Source organism: Xiphophorus maculatus, chromosome 10 (assembly GCF_002775205.1).
Source record: "Xiphophorus maculatus strain JP 163 A chromosome 10, X_maculatus-5.0-male, whole genome shotgun sequence".
Classification (NCBI taxonomy): Eukaryota; Metazoa; Chordata; class Actinopteri; order Cyprinodontiformes; family Poeciliidae; genus Xiphophorus; species Xiphophorus maculatus.
In genome coordinates, this window is record NC_036452.1 from 19,081,269 (window position 1) to 19,105,160 (window position 23,892).

Consider the following 23,892-nt stretch of genomic DNA (forward strand, 5'->3'; position numbering starts at 1 on the left):
AGCCCACCACTTAAAGTCAGTTAATCCGTGTTTTAAAGTTACATTTAAAAAGTCACTCTTTTTACACCCACAAATGTAAAGAAAGGAAATGCAAAATACGCAAACCAACTGTTGATGCACACCATACCTTCACACTCGTATGAAAAAAAGTTATGCGAGCAAATTCACGTGAATGCATCACACGCTGCCTCCATTCAACTCAACACTTATTATATAAATGTTTTTTTTATTATTATTATTATTATTATAGTCACGGATTTCCAGAGTAAAATCTTAGAGATCTGTGCTTACGTCAGTGCACAACTACCCATTAGTAGAACCTCAGTTCTGTACAGTGGGATACAAACCAACACCAACATGAATTTCTTTGAAAATACTCCTATATAAATAAATGTGCAAACGCAATTATTTTCGATTCAAATTCAAGTGCAAGACATTTTGGGAGACATTGCTTAATAAGCTGCATATTCCTACTTCGTTTGTCGGTCTTCCGCTACGAGACGTACATCGCGTCAATTAAAGTGACCCAGAAAATCTGGCAGAAAATGTGCGGAACATTTTAATGACGTGACCGTCCCCCCGCCACATAGGCCGAGTCATCAGGAAAACAGAAACACCCGGTCCATGACCCTGCCGCTCCCCGTCAGCTCCATCCTGTCCGGGTAGACGGAGACCGTGGCGTAGGCGTCGCTGTCGGGTCGGGTCTCGATCACCCCGTCCAGCGTCAGGTGGTGCACGCCTGTGTCCAGGCAGTAGCCGCCGCTGTGGGCGTGGCCAGCCATATAACACACCACGCAGCTGTGGGAGCGAGTGACGGCCAGGAGGTCCTCGTGGTTCCACGCGAGGCAGACATAGTCCGTGGAACCGGGGTGCACTGGAATGTGACCTAGGTAAGGAAGCAAGAGATAAAACAATTGGAATCACTTGGTTCTGCCTTCTGTGACTTTTAGCTGACCGTATTTTAGCTGCCTTTCAATCTGCCTGAGGAAAAAGGACTTTTAAAAGTTATTTCTTTGAAATAAGTAAATAATAATAAAAAACGCCAGGAAAGTGCCCCAGTCAAAATGTTAAGTTCTTAGTAGCCAGATGGTAAAAATCCCAGATTCATTTTATTTATGATAAGTTAGCAACGTTACAAAAAAAAGAAAACAAAACAAAATACTACGTTGTGAAGCAATAATTTACCATAAAAGGAATATATGTGGCTAACCTATTCATAAACTCAGCAGCCTGAGTTTATGAATTCATTACAGTAATGAAAGATACCTGATGTCCATATACATAAGTAGGCACACACACACTTATATTTAAATATGAATGTATGTACTTGCAACACATGCTCATATTACATGCATACATGTTTACACAATACATATATACATCAAGCTTTTATCATTTTACATTTTAAGGCTCTGTTAAAGAATCTCACAAAAAACGTAAATCATTATTCAATTCTTCCCACAGTTTCACGCTGATAACTGAAACACCTGTAGATTTTACTTGACTTTACTCTTTAGCATGTTCAAATGTTAACAAACCTCGCAAATTATATATTTACTCTCTGTTAACTTAAAAGAATCTCTGAATTCAAGAAGGAAGACTTGAAACAGTTTTCACTTACTGACGAGAATAACTTTTTCCTGTTTCTCGTCCGCCACTGACAGCACCGAGTCCAGCCAGTCCAGCTGTTCCTGACTGAACCCGCCGTTAAACATCGTAAACCGACTGTGGCACGGCAACTCTGCGAAAAAGGCACAGCAAATGTTGAAGTCCACGAATCACTTGGCTAGGCTGATTTGATCTCTTTTTAATGTTTTTGCATTTTGTTGCGTCACAACCACAACCTTCTGAGGACTTTATGCAACACAAAGTAGCACAGAAGGAAAATGGCGAAATGTAGAGCATAGATAGAGCAAACATGCAGAAGAATGTCCCGCTGGATGGGATAAAAATTTAACTTCAACCTCTATCGCAAAACGCCGTGGAAAGCTGACACCGTACATCGGCCTGTACACCAATCTAACAGCGAAACACGGTGGTGACTGAATAATGCTGTGGGACGGGTTTTCGTCAAGATGGATGGAGCTAAATGCAACATCGGCCATCGTTTTTTTCTCCGTCCACTCCGTTATTTCACACTGCTTTGTGTGAGTCTGTCAAAAAAAAAAAACTGAAACATTGCAGTCGGTGGCTGTAATGTGACAACAGCTGCGTTTCCATTACAAATATGCGCAAGTCCTTGTCGATATTCTGCTAATGTCGAAAAAGCACAATTTGGTGTTTCCACTGAATTAAGAAATGAAATGAAAATCACTGAGCAACAAGCCGCTTTACTTGTTCGTGTCTAGTATGAGGCGTTTTGGGGACACTGTAGACAGCAATTTTACAGAAGCATTATGGATTCAACACGCTGAAATGACACACAACGTTTTATGAACTATGTCATGCTGTGAAAGCTACAGTGCAGCCAGCTGCACATCGTCAAGAAAGAAAGAAACAAAGAAACAAAGAAACAAAAAAAAAACCCATCATCCTCCTACTATTTCCTGTCGTCTTCGTCATGGTTTTCACCAGTAGTAACATCCGGAAGTTGATCACGTGACTACTGTGGCGCGAACAAAAGCGTTTCCGACAGTTCTGCGAAATGACATGGTTGGAACGGCACCTCGAAAAATTATTTTTTTTGTTTGTTTGGTTGTTTTTTTTTCAGATTTGCATGTTTCCATTAAGCGAATTTATTTTCGTAATTTCAATTTGCGCAGTTCTATGGTTAATGCCACAGAACTTCGCATTAACCATAAAATGTGTGGGGGGGGGAAAGGTTCAGCTTTAAATAGTTTTGTAAAGAAAAGTAACAGCCTTGCTTTCACTGTCGATGTACATTTGTCCAAAATGTACATTCCATTTTTCTCCCGGTATATACCTGGCGGACAGTTGAGATCCTCCTTGTCGTTGTGCAGCTTAATCAGATTCATGGCCTTGTTGTAACGTTCACTGGACTCCGGTATGCCCAGCAGGCTCACGTCGTAGGCGTCCAGAACAACAAATACAAACCCGGGGAACGGGCTAAACTTGTAGGCGTAGATGTCACCCTGCTTCGGCCTCCGGTCCGCGTACAGGCTGCTGTCCAGCGGCGACCCCATCAGCTGGCGCCTGCTGAAGTTATAAAACTCGTGGTTGCCCCACACGTGGTGCACCTTGACCGGGCAGGAGGCGAACTCCCGCACCACCGCGTCCAGCGCTCGCTGCGAGGCGCCGCTGGGCTTGTTGAAGCCGTCGATCACGTCCCCGAGCTGGAGGATGAAGTCGGGCCTGACAGCCGAGCGGGACCAACTTTCCAAGGCGTTCCGCAGCAGCTGCAGGCTGCTCCGGTAGTACCGCTTCGTTGTCCGGGAGAAATTGAATCCGTCATCAATGTCCGCGTACTGAATGTCGGCGATCGCGCCGAATGTAAACAGCGGCGCCGGTTGTTGTGGACAGAGGTCCATGCTGGGGGTTTCTCTGCCAAAGAGCGGGACTCCCGTGTCCACCGAGGGAGCGACAGCACTGACCCGAGACCCAGCTTCCTGGATCACCGTTGCATACCGCTCAGTTTTCTCATCTATCCCATGTTTTAACACACACGTAACGCCGAGGCTTTACGGTGTACTAGTACGGCACAATAAAACTACTTCCGGTGCCGCAATCTTTCAAAATAAAAGCCACACAGCCATGGAAATGCATATGTGAACACCTAAGCAACGAAATAAAAAAATCCAAAATCCAATAATTTTGGAACACTTTGTCCCTTTTAACAGTTGAAATGCCTCAGTTACAACGCTATTTATTAGCGTTGTCATGCAAACTAATAATTGAATTACATTGCAAAATGGTATTACTAACCCTTAAAAGTCTAATAAGTATAATTCTGTGGTTGTAATTTGCATTTACTAATAAAAAAGAGGACGTTCAATGCCTTATTATAATAAATTTACTAAAATATAAGGAGAATGTAAGCCATATGTAAGGACAATGAGACTAAAGTAGAGATGTTGTTAGAAGAGTACTTTGGAGAAAAATCTTATAAATACAACATGTATTTATCTACCTATAAGATTTCTTTCCAGTATAAAAAAGACCCAAAACAATAATTTTTATTTCTGAATATTTAATTAGTTCTACAAGTGTTTTTTTGTTTTGTTTTGTTTTGGTAAAGTATGTTTCTGCTGCAAAATGGCAATTTCGGGAATGTGATTACTGCTGTCCCCCTTCATTTTCCTTTGCACGGAGACCGTCTGATGTCAGGCTAGTAATATACTCAGGAGACCACTTGGGGCCCCCATCAGTGGATATCGTTTCCTCAGCCAGATCCTACAAAGAACAGAGGGAGACACAGACCAATCAAGAAGAAATGCTCGAAAATGATCCGTAACTTATTTCACACACACACACAAATCAGGCAGAAAATTAGGACCACATTCCCAATGGTGTAAACAGGAGCTGCAGTTTTGGAGGCAAAATTATTAAACCAAAATGGTATACTTGAAGTGTCATGAGTTGCCACCCACATACAGGTGCCATGTTGAAGAGATATTAAAGTGGGTGTAATGTTATACCTGATTAGTGTGTATGGAACGAATCACAAGAGTGCCATGAAGCAAAATATGGAACAAAATGAGTAAGTTGGAAAAATATCAAGCACTAAATAGGTTCTAAGGGATTCCAAGGTTGTAAAAGGTTCAAAAGATCCCCAGCATGCAACCCATAGATGTGGCCGAATCATCTATGCTGCAGACAGAAGTCACAGGATTGACTCAAGAAGAAGCAGCACCTTCTCCATGGCCTCTGACTTCCCAGAGAAAATGTTTTCGCCCTTCTGCTCAGTGTCCACGGGCTGAAGGTTTAGAGTTGGCACAATGTGGTCAGGTGGCAGTGTGTCTGTGTGACAGACGCTGTGTGTGTGCATTCATTCATTTTTACAACCTTACCAGCAGCCAATAAACTCAACATGTGCTTTCAATGATAGACAAACGCAGAGAGAACGTGTTGATGGCAACTAATTTAGTAAGACTTAGAAAAACATTTATTATGTCTATAGTACTGATATATTTCATTGATTTCCACAGGTTAAAAATAAGTGGTGATTTACCTGATCTGGTTTGAGGTATTCTCCATATTGCTCACAGCCAATGTCAAAGACATACTTTCCAGGTCCTTGAGGCTGCAAAACAAGATTCCATAAATCGTAAAAGACGCCTAATTTATCTAATGATGTCACCAGTCAACACTACTCAGGATAAACCAGCAGTTAAAGTAAGAATATTGTTTTCTCTTTTGGAAATTGGACTGTGGTTTTCACACTTGCAAAACCAAACATTTCGTCGCCGCTGTACTTCTGATCGCTGCAGCATTAACAACATACTCAGTCTACCATGCAAGCATATGAAACATGAAACTGGCTAATCAGTTTGTGAATCCAAACTTACAGTGTTCTTGACGAAGTTGCCCTCGTATCTGTGGTTAGCGTAGATGTATTCCCCAGCTGAATTCATATTGCCATTCTCCCATGTGCCCTTGTACTTTGCACCGGTATCCTTGTAGAGGTACGTGCCCTGACCATGTCTGGAAATCACACAAAACACTGACTTCAATCTGGAGAGACTCAAACGGAGAACGACAGCGATTTAAAAAGGTTTACTGACATGCATGAATTAAAGTTCTTTGGCGCTCGGGCGCATGCGACAATTTTTGGGATTGGGCTGGATTTTAGCTCGATTCCCGGTAGGTGTACATTCGCACAAAAGTCAAGCTTGTAAATTCTGGTCACCTCTCGAGAGGGCATCACACTGTTGAGTCAGGGTCATAACCCAAACTTACCTGAACCCCCCACACTGCATGTGGCAACATTGGAACGCAGGTGAAAAGAGTGCTTCTTTTACACTTTCTACACTTTCTACAGAATGGCAACGTTAGCCAAGGAAGAACATTTGTTTTTGTTGACCATTCCCTCATTTTCGGATAAGCGTCCCCACACTTCTGGGTTTTTGATCTCCTTCTTCTTTGCATATCCGTATTCAAGAGTCCAACATGTCGCACCCACGGTGTTAGCAGTCATGTTGCCTGATGTGAGAACATTAGAACAGGAGTAAGATACCACTGAAAATGTCGTGCAGTGTTTGCCCAGTTTTCCAGGACTTATGGGATCTCCTTGTAATCTCTAGGTTCCAGATACCAATGCAGAGCTTGCGCGGTCTAAAGGAGTCTATGCCTCACTGGGGCAGCACAGTTTGGACAGCAAAAGAAGGGCCAATACTTTATTGGTAGGCAATCGTAATCTTATGGCTATTGAGTGCATAAATATACCTCAAGTGCTGCAGCCATTCTCCATCGTAAATGTCTCCATTGGGGTAGGTGTAAACACCAAGGCCTTCTCTCTGGTCTTCTACCCAAGCTCCTATTAGGTAAAAGACAGCCACCAGTCACTGTTTGATGTCACGAAGTCCTTTCTTAGGATAGAAGCGTCCTATGACAAATATGACCTAGTATACAAGTAAGTCTAAGATGTGTGGATTGGAGAAAAACTGCAATAATTTTTCACAGATCCACATGACTGTTGCTGTCTTGCAGTCATATGATGCATAACCAAAAGACCAATTTAACAGAAATTAATGTTAGGCTACTCCAAAACCGTATTATTACTTTCAGTCAGAAAAACAGGATCAGTTTTGGGGTTATCTATACACCTATAGTATACACCTACGTTGTTTTACAAAACAACTTCTAGTACTAGTACTTGTATGTGGGAACTTTAAAAAAACAAAAAAAAAAAAAAACAAGCTGAATTTCAAATTGACAAAGTTTCTTTGTATTCTGATGTTTAAACAAAAGTTTCTCCCCATAAATATATAAATACCTGTTACAAACCACAACATTTAAATCTGATATTCTATTGTACTTTTCAAAGATAGTGTATATTTTAAGAGCGGAGCAAAGAAACCACACACCACATACCTACTTTGCTCATTCAAGATAGATTTTAAAAGTTAAAGTGGCGGTCTTTATTTGTTGTTTTTTTTAAACAATTTAATTTATTTAGTCTTGCTCTCCTTTTACAACATTGTTCATCGGCAACCCCTTTACCTTCGTATTTGGATCCATCCGGATAGTAGAACGTTCCCTGTCCATGTTTCTTGTTCTGGACATAATCTCCAACATATCTTGCCCTGTTCCTGAAGCGGTATGTCCCCTGTTGGATAAAACTGTCAAAAAAAGCTTCCAGGAACAACACACGACAATTTAATGTCTTTTTTCAACCCACGTTTCCGTGCCGCTTTCCGTTCTCATAGGATCCTTGGTAGATGTCTCCATTGGGTAGAAGAGCCTTCCCGAGTCCGTGTCTCTCCCCTATGTCATTTCTCCCCCCTTCATATTCCTGCACCAATCGGACACACACACACACACACACACGCACACACACACAACATAGAGAAAGTTAAGGCAACAGCCATTTGGTTGTACACTCAATGCTAGTTACCCTTTTGTTTTTAACCTGCAGACACAGTAAACACACAAATTGCTTGATCTCACCCCGAGTTTATTGCGGTCGTCCTCGAAGTCCTCCGAGCTTTCATCCGACATTGTTCTGGATCTCTTCAAAATCAGCTATCTAGTCTGAGAGGAGATGCAACGGCTTGAAACCTAGCTTTAAAGAAAAGAAGAAACGGAGAGGTTTGTTTTTGCGTTAGTTTGCCGTCGTCATGACAACCAGCAGTCGCACGTAACTAGCTACGCAGCGCTGTTTTACTGTCTTCTCCATCTTATTTACCCCCCACCCCCACCACGGAGAATATTCGGTAGGAGTAGGAGTTATGGGTTTAGTACGAAAGACAGGGAGGGAAAAACATTTCCGAGTATTTTTCTTTAATAAATATGCTCAGTATATGATCAATATGATCACCTGACCAGGGTGCACCCTCGCTCTCACCCCGCTTTTCCGCACCTGGTGTTTGCGTTCCCATGTTAACAATGTGCCTCACAGTATTAATGTGGATTTAATGCGAGCCTATCGACTCATTTCTATCATGAAAATATTGAATTTCCCTTTCTTCACAACCTGCACTTTTGCTCACTCACCAGCAGAGTGCACCAGAGAGCGTTTTTAAACCATTTGATCTCTATTAACAGCTTATCTTCAGTTTCCTGTGAAGAGCTGACTTTAAGTAAACTACCTTTAACATTTCTGATATTCAGGTGACTGCAGTAAAGCTGATAGCCTCATCTTGTTATCAGCTCTGCTTTGCTTGAAGCAGAACTCAAGCTTCTGAGTACTTTTTGTTCCTTGTGTCAGCAGACGTTTTGCTCATTCATCACAAATAATAATATTAAGGAAAATAAGACTCCAGATGGTTGACTCTGTGCGTCATATGCCAGTGTGTTATTTTATGGCTAAAAATAAATGTGATGTGTCACACAGTGGCAGCGAGGAACAACACAAATGAGGAACTTGAAGAGACACTTGTTGACTTTTCACGCTAAATGTCTGTTTTTACACAGGCAGGCAATGACTCTGAACATAACTCAAGTCAGTTCAAAAATACTTTCTTAATCCAAATGGAAAATCAGTCCTGTTGTAACCCCGTATTATTAGGCTCTTCAAAGAGTTATTACATGCTGATGGCTGTGGGCAGGATGGATCACCTGCAGCAGTCTGTATTACAGCATAACTGAAGAAGCTTCTGACTGAAAACACATTGTTGTTATATGACAGTTTCACAAAGGGGATGCTCAGGGTAGCCTGCAATGTTCTTCGTTTTTTGAAAAATCCTTCCTTGCACAATAGTCACCAGAATTCCACAGTAGTCCCGAGAACAGAACCTCTATTATCAGGTCAGAGTTTTTAGGCTTTTTTCCCCCATATATTTTATTGAATTTTCTCTTACAAACAACAAACTTAACATTGCAAGCATGTACTTATACACGCTCACATTCACTCACACACCCACCATTCAAACCTGCATGCATCATGTTTAGTTCCAAAAATGTACAAAACCCTTCAGATTAAGACAGAGAGAATGAAAAGACAATGTATAAATAGAAGCTGCAGTAAAGGCATCTGTTCAAGACACCCATTAATAAGCTCCGCCTTCCGTCCCTATGATGCTTATATGGCTCCCAGAGGTCCTCAAAGTCCTGCTGTTTACCTTTGGCGATGTATGTTAGTTTTTCCACTAGATTCCAATAGATCTCCTGGCTTGAAGACGTCCACAGTCTATCAATTTGGTCTTCTTCTGCGATTGTTTAAATGCCATTGGGTATATTCCAAATACACAGAGTTTAATCTGTACAGGGACTTTCACCTTAAACAATTCAGGTAGACACCCGATAACATCCTTCCAAACTTTCTGGATTTTGAGACAATGGAGAAGAGTTTCTTTTTCAAATAAGCATCTTGTGCAAGCATCTGGAATATCACTGGACATATAATGGAGCCTAAATGATGTTATATTGGGTCTCATAAGCCATTTACATGTCAGGTCAGAGTTAGGCTCCAAATGGTTAACTTTGAACTGCCTTGTTGGTGAAATGTGCAATACAAATAAATTTGACACCACATATGTGGTAAAATATGTGGTAATTTTTTTTTAACCTCATATTTAACATTTTGCCTCATAAGACACTGGTAAGTCCCTTTGTTGTTGTTTTTTTTACTGAAGTAAATATGCAGCAAAATGTGCAATACACAAAAACAAATATATACATACATTGAATCAAATATTCAAATAAATCAGAAGTGGGTTTAGATAAAAGTTCTCCTGTTAAAAACAATCTAAAAGAGTTGGACGGTCATACCGTCCAGCTTACCAAACAATGTCCTGTTACATCTTCTAAAATAAAATCTGGCAATATAACACAGGTCAGCCATAAGGTAATCCTTTGTGATGCTGCTTCATTAAAAGGAAATTTAATGAAGCAGGGGAAAAAAACAAGGAAATTTATGTGGTGGATTGTAACCATGCTTTTATCTTTGAACGTTGATAAACCTGTGTATTTTTCTTATGTCAATGCATTTATGGGTTGAGTAGCAGAGAGCCCATGAAAAACTTGTCGAATCCTTTCTGCTAACATGAAACAGCTTTTTCTGCTACTGACTCTTGCTTGGTGTTGTTTATTGGATTGGATCACTGCAGTTTGATGAAACAAAGACATTTGATACTTTCATAATTCCTCCTTTCCTGAGGGACAGAATATCAAATCTGATCGGTTTTCCGGACCACAATGAAGAAAAGTGAGCCAGAGAATGATGTTGCTACATTTTACACTATAAAAAAGTTGTTTTTTTATTCTGTTATCTGACCCAAGAAGCTTGTTTGAGATTTCGCCTGTGTTCACTTGCGTTGTAGCAAACTGCAGACATGAATTTACATGGCTCTTTCAAACGTACTTTCATTACTTCTTGCATCTATCCCATGAAGGTTGGATTTCTTGGGTGTGTGACCAGTAATCAAGGACAGATTCTTCCTATGGAGAGGTGGATCCTCCAGAATTACCATGGTGCATGGTGTTGGTTTCTCTTCTTAATGATTCAGCCAATTTAGGAGCAAACGCTTCCAGTTTTCGAATGATGGATGGAACAGCGATTCACTGAATATTCAACGGTTTAGTCACTGTTTTATAACCCTGACATCATTTTTTATTAACTGGATTTTATTTATTTATTTATTTTTCATTTCGCAAAAAATACACATCTTCTTTCGAAATCGCTTTCAGACCATTTGCTGATGTGTGGATGGGGCGTGGCCTGTCCACCTGAAAGAGGACACTGTCTTCAGAAACACCGCGAAGAACGGCTGAATTTGGTCAGGTTAGATAAACAGTGTGTGGGTATTACTCTACGACTACGTCGGTGAACTCACCGTTGATTACTTTCGGTCTACGACACAACAGTTGAAGATTTTATTTTGAAAGCAGACCACGCTAACTTCCGGTGTGTTGCCTTCAGGCTACCGTTCAGCCTCACGGCGGCGCGCGCGCGTCCTAACGGAGCTGGCGGACGGGCAGCAGGAGCAACGGAGCGGTAACCGAGGGGCGCTCTGACAGGAGCAGCTGGAGGAGAAAAACCTGCTCGCCTTCTTCCCACCAGCCTCACCCACATGTCGAGGACATCACTGGATAGCGAAGCCACTCGCACGTCTTTTTGAACATTTAAGTTTGTGTTCTTCGGAGCGAACCTGGAGGAGGACGGGGGGGAAAGAGTTCATCACTGGCCACAGCACCGCTGTCTTAAGTGGGAAGTTTTGCTCCGGAGATGTCTGGCTCGTTCTGCAAAACTTTGTACCCGTTCAGCGGGGAGCAGCACCAGCAGGGACTGAGTTTCGAGGCCGGGGAGACTATTAAGGTGACCCAGGCTCTGCCCGGAGGATGGTGGGAAGGGGAGAAGGATGGAGCCAGGGGATGGTTCCCCTCTAGTTATGTGCAGGTTCTGGAGGTAAGCACTTTATTTTGGAATTTGTTTCATTTGTGCTTCTGGTATTAATGAAAACGAGCTCAATTTTATAAATCCAGAGACACAAAAACTTGTCTCACAGACTGGAGCGCTGGTAAATTGTTTTCCCGTGGTGTTTTTTTTCTCCCCCCTCTCTCTTTTTCTTATCAAATTAACTCCAACCTTCCCAACAATCTGCAGGCAGGGCCACTTCCTCATTCCAAACACATTCCAGGGATGTGCTCAGGTCTTTTCTCTCTCTGAATGCCCCCCAATAACCCCTGCTGTCCCCACCCCTCACACCCAATCTGATCCCCAGTTTTGTGGGGATCTGCTGCAACAGAGGGCAGGAGGGAGAGGGGGCTACTTCCAATCCTGGAGTAGTAAAATCCAAAACCAAAAGGCCACAGCAATATTTAGGAAGTTTTATTTATTATTTTTCACATAAGGGCTATTAAAAACTTGGCTATAATGGAGGGGAAAAATGACATATGCATAAATAAGTGAAGTGGAAGAATAAAGGGAAATGTTATTCCATCACAGTCCATTTAAAGGATTTGTTCAGTTCCTTGAAGACAGTTTGAAGAACTGGATTTTTTTTTTCTGTATTTTGATCCCATATTTTTAAGAGTATCTTTGAACTTTACCATCAAAGATGTAGTCTGGAAAATTCTGACATTGGATTTCAGTACTTTCCAAGTGTGGAAATGGTTTTCAATATCCCACTGTTTACATTTTTGTTTCCTTCATTCCTTCCTTGCATACATTCTTCTGTCATCAGAACGTCCCTTTGTCCGTCTGTCCGTCTTTCTTTCTACACCCGCTGTCCTTAACTTTGCAGTCATTGGTTAAAAGCGTAGTGTTGCTCTGTGTTTCGAAAGGATTGTGGAGAAAATCATAATTCCTGCAGCCATAACGGACATATTCCTTTAAAGTAGAAACACTTTTGTACAAGAAGTACTAAAAACGAATTTTGTGATTGTGAGCCTTCGCTTCTGAAAATACAGCCGTTCTGTCTGCAGTCAGAAAGTTGTAAACATGCAATGCACTGCTCTCCATTCCTGGCTATGGCAAGCAGGCCTGTCGCAGTAAGCAATAAATCAATAAGTTACATGATAAATGAAAACAAGCTCAATAATTTTCATTTGCGTGACTTATTGTTTTTCTCGTTTCTCTCTCACTTTCTACCAAGAGCTGGATGACATACATAGAGTCTTCAGTCTGGTCATAACTCACTTTTTTTTGTTTTGAAGGACAATTTTGTCTACAGAGACTTCATAACTCATTTTATTTGTTGTTTATGTTCTTTCATTGTTACTATCATGATGCTATTAGCAGTATATCACTTGAAAACGACCTCAACAAAACAGCATTATCATTTGTCAGAATAACTTCTGGGACAATTTATTGTCCATTAAAATTGGTTGTGACAGCTCACAAAAAATTGCTGCATAAAATAAATAAATAAATCAGTTCACTTATGTTTTTACTTATTAAAAATTTTCAGGTCCTCTACTTAATCTGCATTAAAACCACAAATTTAACAGTGGGACCACAGCCCCCTCCTGACCATCCTCAAGGTCACCACTGCCCACCACCTTGTGTCTGCTAGGGCTTGTTTTTGCTTCTTTTTTTTTGAATGATAACAGTGGAGGAGCCAGTGGCACCACCCTTCACTGTGACAGTTTGTTATAACTTTATCACATTCTCCGCCCTGACTGGGAAGCGCTCCACACAGAACCCCGTTCTCCTGGGCTCGCTCGCACGCAGACAAAACAACGCTTATCTTATCATTTGCGGAACGAAGCCGAACGGGACGGGGGCGGGGTCTTCGCTAAGGTGCTAAGCTGCACGGCATTCACCAACCTGTGCAGGATCAGCTTGAACTCATCTGGACCGGTTCTGCTCGACTGGCGCTTTGGTGTTTGGAGCTAGTTCTCTGTTCTCTCTCTGATCATTTCTGAATTTGACTGATCATCTGTGCGCTTGCATAGGAAAAAAAAAAAAAAAAGAAGCTGCACAGAACATAATGAAGCGGTTCCTTATGTGCCCCAGGTGTTACAGGAACTGGACTCCATACTCGACGCGTTGACAATAAACGTGCCCTTCGTTGTTGTTTCACATGTGCATCTGACTGGGAGCGTTTTGAATGCCTTTCCTGGTAACTTTTCTTTCATGGCGTCGCGTGTCTCTTTGTGGTCAGGCTGGAGCTCTGAATGTCCAAGTTGGAGAAAAGCAAATATTTGTTGGAAATGGAAGACATCCGGGGCTCGAATGACGACAGTAACGAGCAAGTAGAGTTATGGAGGGAAGCTGGATCCATCTTCACCAAATTTAGTGCTAAATTATGACCAATTCTTAATTGTAAAGATGCACTGATTAGACTTTTCTTATGATGCCACATTATTATTTTTGTCTTCGAAGCCTGACCTTCCCGTTCCAATTTTGATTAATTTTAATTAACACTAATTAAACAAAGAAAAAAACTGTCCTACAATTATGAAGCAGTAATAAGATTATCCACCTTTATCCATTCAAGCATACATCCCTAACCTTGATTCATTCATGCGTACGTATGAGGGGGCATTAGGGCAAATGTAGATAAAAGTTTTTTTTAAAAAAAGTATCAACCAAAAAGATTATTTACTATAAAAAAACTTGGATATTCTCTGTCAAAAAGTCACAAATTTCCAAGAAAAAACTGTCATTTTCCATGTTCTAAAGGCTTAGCCATAATATTTTCTGGCATTGCAAAGTAAAAAAAAAAAAAGTTACATGGAAAAAAACTCAGAAGTTAACAAAGATAATAAAGTCAGATATTTGCTACAAAACATGCAAGTTGTGCTCAATGTAAATGTTTTACATTATGTAAGAGAACACCCAAAGTTTTGACATTTCATTCCTTTTATGGTGGAAAATGAACCTTATTTTTCCTGCAAATGTACATCTTTTTTTCCCCACTAGCTGTGTGAAATGAATCTAGACATACAGAAAATGTGTGTCTGTTTTTTTTATGGTAGAAATCTACTCTTCCACGGCCACATCATTATTATTATTATTATTATTATTTTTTATCTACAGTCAGTCTCACACTCTGTTGCACGTATCTCAGTCTGTGGTGGACTTATCACACACTTTCTTCACTTTTTTGTTTTTATTTGAGTCAAATGAAAAGTCCAGTCACGCAGCCAAGCCAGGCTGGACGTCTGCAGGGCTGTCGCTGCAAACCTAACCTCACATCTACCTCAGCGGACGCCTGCTCTACTTTCTGTTTGAAGTGAACAGGACAGAGTATTTAATCATGAAGCGGGGAAAAACCATTGATATCAGCTGCTTTTGACCGGGGCAGTGCTGAATGAGAGCGACTTTGGTGGATTAAAATGAGATAAATTCAATCTTAGTCGAAAAGTTTCGCGGTCTGGAGTGCGTCTAAAAATTCCGTGTTGTGGAAACCGCAGGACGGCACGGAGAAATGACTAACGGTGGAACCAAAAGCCACTTCTGCTTTTCCCCGCTGCGGGGTGTTTTCGTTTCTCATCCCTACTGCTGCTTCAGGTTTCTGTAGTACTTTCACAATTACAGTTGATCACTGGCTTGACGTGCGTCATTCACACAGATGAAGGCCGACATTGTTGGGACACCCAGTGGAGGGGAGATTAGGGTGTGATGTGCCACTTGTCACCTTCAGTTTTGTGGTTTCCTACAACCAACTTCATTGTTCCAAGCAAAACAAACCATTGTCCATTTAATTGCCAGTGTAATGAAGTGCTTGTATAATACTACAATATTGTTTAATATTGGGTTCAAGCTCAAGTAATTTGATATTAATACTCTTGTATTTAACATTGCGTGCATATTTATGTCTCCTGGAGCTGGTTTTGCTCTGCATTGCTATTTGCCACAAGTCGTGTGGGTAATACAGCGAAGCAGCCTAAATTTGCATACTTTAAATGTGAGAAAACACAGAAGTTACAAAACAAGTCGCTATGCTGGGTCCAGATTAAAGTTCTAGGTTCTGGCTCCACCATTTTGGGTTCCACTTCTTAAATAAAGGACCAATAGGGATCAGACAAGCTGATGTTAGCTACCAGATAGGCTATCAGATGTTTTGCAGTTAGATATTTATTTTGTCATCAGACATGCTAATTCTTAATTTATGTAAATCATTGTTCTAAAGCATTATTAGAACAATAATGTTCTAATAATGTTTTTGGCTAAGTTCAGTGATATTTTTGTGCCAAATTTCTCTTTTGTGACTAAAGGCTCAAAGGAGATTTAAGCTAGGCCTGGATGTTTGCTTAGTAATAAAGTGTTTCAATCCATTATTACTGGTGGTGTAGTAGTAACTAGTAGCCTACTTTCATCATGTATATATTGTGTTTTGGTTTTTTTTGTACCCTCCTCCTGACTTATACCTTTGTAAATTGAAATCATTTCAATCTTTGTAGCCTATTTGCTAACTGTTGCTTCAGCTGAAGGATACACATAATGGCAGGTGTGGATCCAAAATGCAAAATGTTGAAACAGAATATTGTTGTTGGGACGTTTGTCGCATTAAAGGTGGAAAAAGTTCAGAAACAAATTATGTTGATCATATAATCTGGCAAACATGCTGCACAAAATATCTTTCCATGCAGTATATATATATTTTTAATGTAATTAGCAAAGAGATTAACTAATGTCGACAGAAGCTTAGAATCTTTAAAATATCATTTCTGAGTAGGGATACAAAGTTCATGGATCTTGTTTGCTTTTTTGATAAAAGAGGCCTGAAATGAAGCCCAATGTGACCAGCAGGGTCAGAAGGAGGCCAGCAGGATATTATGTTTCTAAGGAGACGGTGACACCGAGCGTCCAGAGCCATATGACAGTGATTCATTCCAGAGCTTTGCTTATTGCGCTCCACAGCTCATCTAATGAGGAAGAAGGGGGGGAACCCCAAATGATTTGAAACTGTAATGATGACTTATGTTTTTACGCCTAATAACTTCCTGAAGGTTTCGTCCAAAACAGAGAGAGAGCTTTTATCAGCAAACACACACTCTTTATTTAATCATTCAGTCAACCTGCTTGGCTGCAGGTAATTTGCCAGCCTCCCTGTGGTGATTAGACCTGCCAGGACTATTTCAAGCCTCTCTCTAACTGTGTTGTTGTTTGTGCGTCGGCCTCAGGAGTAATGTCCTATAACTGTGCTTTGTCTCCATGTTAATCTGCTTCGGTGACCCTTAAATCACTACCAGTGTCTGATATGTTTTCACTAGAGCCCATTTAACCTGTCTTATAACACAACACAGTATGTTAAGTCTTTATAGACAGAAGTTTCTTAGGAATGACTTTCTTTTGGCACTCTGACAAATCCATTCCATTCATAGCAATGAAGTTGAACTTAATTGAAGCACTGTAAGAATATTTTCCCAGGTCAGTGAATAAATGCACATTGATGGCTTTAGTGCAGTTTAGTTAAACCAAACCAAACAGGCCTGATATATTGCTGAATGTCTTGCTGTTGGATGGCTTTGTGGAGAATTATCCGTTCTCCATGCTGAGTTCTTGATGTATAAGGTTAAAGAAGAGTCAGTGAGTTGAATTCATGAATTCCATTTATTTTAATACCAAAATCCATTTGGTCCAATATGGCCTGCCACCTAACAGACAACATGGCACCAGAATAGTTTGTGATCTCCTTTGTTAGCCTCTATCTAAGCCACGCTCTAAAAGAGGGCGTTCCCTAGTGTGTCATTTCCTCTAACCCAAACTCTCATTTGCATTTCCTAACATGTCATTTCCTTTAAGTTTAGCTCAGCAACTAGCTATTAGAAATATAAGGAAAACACAGAATTATTTATTCCCAACAACTCCCAGCTATAAAACCCTAGAAAACATGGCAGGTGCTCGTCATGTCTCTTTGACTTTTTGGAGTAATATACTTTGAGACATTTCATGCCTACAAATGTCAATTTGTACACTCCAAATTGAAGTTTTGCATCCAACTCCGTTGACCATTCAGCTGTAAATTGGTTGTCACAGTGTTGTGTGTCTTGTTACCTGCATCTAAACATGAAGCAGTTAATCCTTGGGATGTTTTTGAAGTATGTTTGTTGCTTCTGATGCCCTGAATTGTGCATGTACACAGGGATCAGTGGTGTGGATTTCACAGTGTTCTGCTGCGTCCTGACAAAGTTACTTAATCATTTTGTTTTGTTTTGTAGATCTGTTATTTTGGAAGTCTACTGCCCCAAATATGGATAAAAAGTAAACAGGGAAAAAAAGTTTTCAGATAGAAACAATATTATTGAATTATACTCGAGACAACAAAAAATAATAAATATGTAGATACCAAAAGATTTCCAACAAATACACCTTTCAAATTATATTTCCAGCTACTGCCATAGTGTTTAGGTGAACAGATTTAAGATAAAGTAAAGTGTTGGTGATGGCATGAAAAGTCAAAAGTATGTAAGGTGATACAAAGACTTGATCTGCATACAAACTGCCTTGGGTGGCGGCACGGTACGTACAACCAGATGTGGCCGTTGTCTCACCATAGTAAGTGCTAATAGCTGAAGCAGGTCCAGCCAGTGGCAGCAGTATGCTAAAACAACTAAAATGTTTGTGATGGCCTGCATTCTAAAAAGGCTTTTAAGAGCTAAACCTGTAAGACAATTGAATCTTTCATCCATTCTTTTACCCATCTGGAATGCTACTTGCTACCAAAACTCATTGTTATAATCTTGCAATTCCAGTGAAGTAATGTATTTCAAATTCCACACAGTTTTGTTTGTGATCATAGCACAGAAAGTAATTTTCTTCTCCATCAACTGGTTGACATGTAATTATCATTATTTTATTTATTTTTTACTGATGTTTTAAATGAGCATAATATAAGTTATGTTTCCCATGCCTGAATAAATCTACCCAAGTTAAAGATGGGATTTTTCATTGTTTACAAGTGTTGAGTCATACTGCAGAGTCTGAACACAACACTTACCAAGGATTGCAGCGCATAGCTACAGCAGATTCTGGCCAGAAAGTGTCTTTTTAAAAAGGGGAATGACAGGACGCCCTGCAGAGGTCTTTGTTTGGGGCCATCTGCAAAACGACTGTCATTGAATGCCTTGTTGACACACACCGGGTCGCTGGCTTCAACAGCTGTATTACATTCTTTCAGAGCTCTGGGGGCACAACATGACATTTCCATAAGAAACCAGGGCTCCCTAAGAATTGTTGCCGTATCAACATGAGCAGTTAACATGTAATTGAAGCCATCTGGAGGGGGATCCTTCCTCCCCCGCTTCACCACAGCAATGCCTTCATTTGGCTGAGAGTCTTAGTGGTTCTTTCTTACAGTTAGAGTTTCGATCATTTCTGAATTCAAAGTCAGTTTGTCGGTCTTGTAACCCGGCACGGCCTGCGATGAGATTCCTTCATGTTCACAGTAGTAACATAAACACTTGAAGCAAAAATGTGTAGCACCTTGATTGTCCATCACAGCCAAATTTGTCTTGTTTGTACTAAAACATCTGACTTTTGTTTCAATGACATAAGAAGGCATGATGCCACAACGAAATACTTCCCTCTCACAGCTTTACTAACAATTGACACTGTAGCACTCATGATTTAATCACTAGACATTCCAGGATGCCACAGGATTTTCAGACTTCTTAAATAGCATCTCTAAAAAGCTACTAAGGATACAGAATCAACACCACCGTGACCGAAATATTGCAGTAATGACCTGCTATAACACTGCATATTCTCACTTTGGGATGCTAGATGCTTAAAACTCACAGTAATACTAGCAGCACTGCCTGATTAATTCAGATTCATTTATTTTTTAATTTTTACCACCATAGAGCATTGACATTTCTTTCATGCAGTATTCTCTACGAGACAGCAATGCCATGAAAAAGTAACATACCCTGTCATGACTCAGCAGAGCACTGTGAATTCCACACCAATGATTTCTGTATACATGCACTATTCGGAATAGAAACCCACTTCATTTCTTTACCTTTAAACCCAAATAACAAAGTCACAGAGTACAATAATATAATGTATCATGGAATATTTTAGCAGGGTTGAAACAATAACTTTTTTAAAGCTTTTGCATACCTGGTTTTCTCTAATCTAGATCCCATCCTAGATTTTTGTTTGTCTCTAAATCTCTAACTTGAACTGGCCTCTTTTATTGCAGCATCACTGCTTCTGTTCTCTTTGAATTCCTTTCTCATTATGTTACCTGTAGCCAAGGGAACTACAAGAAGCACTTTGCAACAAGTGGTGAATTTGCGAGCCCTGTCGTCTCTCCAGTGGCTCTCCCGCTGCAGAGTCAGCTGTTATGAAACAGCGGGCGGCGGCAGGCTTGTAGCGGGGGTTTGGATGGCTCTGGGTTTCATCCCTGCAGAGGAACGCCTGAGGTCACATCACTGCCGCGCAGCCTCCGGCACACAGCCGGGTGTTTCCCCTCCATGCTGGAAAACTAACACCACCACCGCCACCATCCCACCGTGCTGATGTCATCCAGAAACACAGTCATTTGGTTTCGCAGAACATATTCAGAGTGGAGGTGTGAAATATCAGCTTTAGTGGTTGTGAAGTGCCGACTGCAAGGCCCAGATAAACCACAATCTGGTGTTTATTTTCACTAGGCAAAATATATTTGTGGACTTTTGCACGTCTATTCCATCTATTCGTGGAACAGGTAGTGCAGAAATAAAGCTTTGCTCCTAGCAACGGTCAAAACAGATAGCTTCTCCAACACGGCCGCTGGAACTATTAAGATAACGAGGCAGAATTTGAGAGCTAATTTAAGCCTTCATCACTGCAGCTTGACTGTACACCAGAATACATTCAGAGTAATTACTGTTATTTTTAACTCTGGCTTCTTCCAAGTTTTAGTCACCATAACCGAAAGAGTTCAGCCAAAATCCTCTGAATTACTCCGCTGTTGATTTTTGCAGTCTGCAGGGATTCATGAGAAAGGTCCAAATGAAAATACTGTGGTTCCTTTTTTAAGTCCTTTTCTAATGCTTGTGTGCTAAGTTCAGTTCTTTAAATAGCAGTGTTTTTGTTTCTATGAACGTCCATTAAGTGACTTGAATTATGAGTTAACCACAAAAGCCAAGCCAGATGATTAGCTTTTTTTTTTTTTTTTTTGCTGAAGGAAAGAATAGCAGGAATAAAATCTCTGAACATCAACAGTCAAAAGTATGAAAGTTAAGCTTTAAGTTACACAGACAGAAAAATGATGAATAATTTTCATGAAACAAGAAAAAAAGTTTCTGATATTGATTCGTGAATTCAAGCACAGTCTGGAAAATATGGAAAATTTAAAGGGAGTTTCCAGTTGTAGGGAAGAATAAAAAACAATGCAGAGAAATACGGATGTGTATTTTGAGACTTCATTCTCTGTCCTGTTGTGCACAAGTCCTATCCATCCGTCCATCAGTTTATTCATCCATCCCTCTCGATGTCGCTGTTATGAATTAATATATTTTAATCTATGCATTATTACTTTGCTCAGAATTTTGCAGAGGAAATTTAGGATTGGAAATGTGTTGTACAGAAAATATACAACACATTTCTCCAATATCCCTTTCCTCTGCAACACTCCCTCATTGCTCCTGTCAATTCAAGAGAGTTTCTTGATCATAAGGGAAATGAAGGATCTCCACTGTGCTTTGTTTTCTGCATTAAAGTCTTCCCCTAATGGGATTTGCCTTGGAAACCTCCCAAAGATTTTCAAGGCACCTCTGCTGACTCCTCTCTTAAAACTATGCTGAAGGAACTGGTTTTCTGTCTCTAAGGCTGAGCCTGGCTTAGAACCCTCTGTACTTTACCGATGTATATTCCGGGTCCCGCCCTTTTGACATGTCTTTCACAAGAATAGTGGAGTGTTGAGATGCTCTGGTGAATTGAGAGCTTTGGCGTTCAACTCAGGTATTTCTTCATCAAGACAGTTGAAAGCAGCACCCAGATGATGCCGCAGTTCATCCATCTCATGCTCTGTCTTAGTCTCACAAGTAAACAAAACTCCAAGAGACAGTAGGTCATCATTTATAAAATGCCAGTTTGTAAAGTCCTTGTCTTGTTCAGAAAAGTTGCATCAGCTGCTCACTTTGAGAAAAGACTCTGTCTTGAAGAGTCATGGGACTGCAGATGATAGTGGAGAGTCCAATTCTCTTTAAACACTGCCACAGAATCAGCCTCTGGAAGGGAGACCATATGCCCTAACCTGCTGGGGTGTTGGCAAAGGAAGTTAATGTTTGTTTTTATGACTGAACGGGAAATTAAATTTAAACACGACTTGGTCATAATCTGTTAATTCCCATTAATGCTACAGACAGAACCCTTGTTGTCTCAAGTAATCTGTGGTTAGTTACTTTGGAGATCAGCCAATAGCTTGCAAAGTAAAGTTTCCAAACAGAGCTATCTTATTAAGACTGATGGGTGGCACTCCTTTAGTTTCCACATGCTGACTCTCTGTGTTTTTGGGGAGGGGGTTGTGATTGCTCTGTGCATCTCAGCTATAATTTTTCAGCTTGGCCATTGCCTTCCCATGCAATTCCGCTCAATTCTCATCTAACCTCATTTCCTCACCTGGGATTTCTCCCTTTGAGCTCGATTTCTCACAATGAATTTCAACCCGGCCTGTCAGCAAACAAAAGGAGGAGTTGAGAACGATGACGTTGATTGTCTTGCGATGTTTTTGAATGGTAGTCTGCCTGTGGTTGTAGATTGACAATTGTAGCGTAGGAAGCAAATAAAGCCATTTAGTCCGTGTTGGTCACGCTTCCAAATATTGAGCAATTACAGATGGAGCAGGAGGAACGTTTTATTACTGACAAACATATTGTTTAGCTGGCACTTCTCTCTTCGCAGTGGGGGATTGTTGTTTGTAGCGCATGCAATTTCCGGTAAGCGTCATAGCATAGCTTCCTTCACAACCGACCTGGCGCATTAATACATCACGGGCAAGCATTAATGATTGGGTAAAATTAAATCCAATTGTTTAAAACTTCCACAGAGTCCTCATCTCCCAAAAGTAATTCAGAACTTAGAACAAAGAGTTGGCTTTTACTAGGCTAGTAACCTTTTAAACTTCTGTATATCTTTATTTTAGTAACTGACCCTTGTTTGCTTCGGATGCTGACGTTCATCTGCCAAACTGCCCCCTGTTGGTGGAATATTTGATCTGTACAAAAACTTCAGAACTTCCCATAAGCTTAATAGCAAGAGACCAATTGATTTAGGTTAAGTACTTATGGGGGAAATCCAAGTTACTTGGGAATAAAAAACACAGTCAGTCGTATTGTTCTTTGTAAAGTGGTATAAGTCTACCTTCCGACAATTCCCAGCCGAGTATACACAATCCTAACCACCGGCATGTGTTTTCGTCTGTTTCATCAGGCCTGTTTGGAGAAGAATAAATCACACCTGTAGCTTAGAGTCAAACTGACTCAGAAACTTCTGAGCAACTAGATTAGCAAAATTCCTTCTGACTAGACATGTGAAACACTTAAGATATGGTTGTGTCCATTGGGAAATCTGTTGTTTGCTGTGCAGCTGCAGATGAGGTTCTACAATTCCAGTGGAAAGCAGAACTGGGCTGACATGCTACCATATCTGATCCTGGGAACATATCTGATCCAGATAAGGTTTTGTTCTCAGGAGAGCGCCTTGTGTGTGTGCGACCCCAGGTCAGCGTTGGTCACGTTACGTACGGCGGACGCGCGGAGGAGTCCCAGAGAGACCGGCATGGCTTGTGAGATTCACATAAACTCTGAGGGGGCGAGATGAGACAGAGCAAGCTTTGTTAGCTGCAGTCAAACATCTAAACACACACACACACACACACTCATAGTCAACAATGACAGTTTGTGCGAGCATATGTACAGTATCCATGTGTGGCTGAGTGCATGCCTGAACACGCATGTGCATCCCTTCTGCTCTGTGAGTGCCTCAAGTGTCTAGATCTGGGGAATGCGGCTGTGGTTCAGGCTCTCACATCTGCCCCTGAACCAAAACGATATCTCCTCGATAAAGATACGCTCCCCGTCCCTCTGCCTGACTCCGTCCTTCACTTGAGGAATGTCTCGTTCTCTCACTCCTCCTCCTCCGCTTGTCGCTCCGGCCATATCCCAGGCACATTTTTCCACCGAGCTCCAACAGTACATGTGAGAAACGTCTCCCCTCAGAGTGGGGTTAGGAGGTCAGTGTTACAGTCTCTCCCTCAGGAAGATTGTTAACAGCCACGATGCGATGTGTTGGTCCAAAGAATTTGTTGGCAAATCGTTGTGTGAGCACATCTTTTGTTTATCAAGAGATTTAACACTTTTTCTGCTGATGCCGGTGCATTTTTTTCGGTGGGAGTTAAACAAAAGTTTGATAAAGCTCTGGAAATTTGAAGAAATGTCACAAAATGAGACATT

The 23,892-nt window shown here is 40.9% G+C and overlaps 3 protein-coding genes across 3 annotated transcripts in view; 1 reads left to right on the top strand and 2 right to left on the bottom strand.

Annotated features, from left to right (window-relative positions):
• Nucleotides 1-189: 189 nt before the first annotated feature.
• Nucleotides 190-3,676, bottom strand: adprm (ADP-ribose/CDP-alcohol diphosphatase, manganese dependent). Its single transcript, XM_014473365.2, has 3 exons — nt 2,924-3,676; nt 1,622-1,741; nt 190-886 (listed from the first exon to the last, which is right to left on the bottom strand). Exons 1-3 carry the CDS (start codon nt 3,486-3,488, stop codon nt 600-602), a joined length of 972 nt encoding a protein of 323 aa, XP_014328851.1. The 5' UTR covers nt 3,489-3,676; the 3' UTR covers nt 190-599.
• Nucleotides 3,677-4,134: 458 nt separating this feature from the next.
• On the bottom strand, nt 4,135-7,804 carry rsph1 (radial spoke head 1 homolog). Its single transcript, XM_005811167.3, has 7 exons — nt 7,567-7,804; nt 7,298-7,411; nt 7,120-7,225; nt 6,343-6,433; nt 5,466-5,601; nt 5,129-5,200; nt 4,135-4,350 (listed from the first exon to the last, which is right to left on the bottom strand). The coding sequence occupies exons 1-7, from the start codon at nt 7,615-7,617 to the stop codon at nt 4,234-4,236; spliced, it is 687 nt and encodes a 228-aa protein (XP_005811224.1). The 5' UTR covers nt 7,618-7,804; the 3' UTR covers nt 4,135-4,233.
• Nucleotides 7,805-10,841: 3,037 nt separating this feature from the next.
• The window catches only part of LOC102225754 (growth arrest-specific protein 7), a 58,237-nt gene continuing 45,186 nt past the window's right edge, over nt 10,842-23,892 (top strand). The window contains exon 1 of the mRNA XM_005811168.3: nt 10,842-11,464. Coding sequence (XP_005811225.1) covers nt 11,285-11,464 — 180 coding nt within the window. The 5' untranslated portion in view covers nt 10,842-11,284. The remainder of the gene's footprint in view (nt 11,465-23,892) is intronic.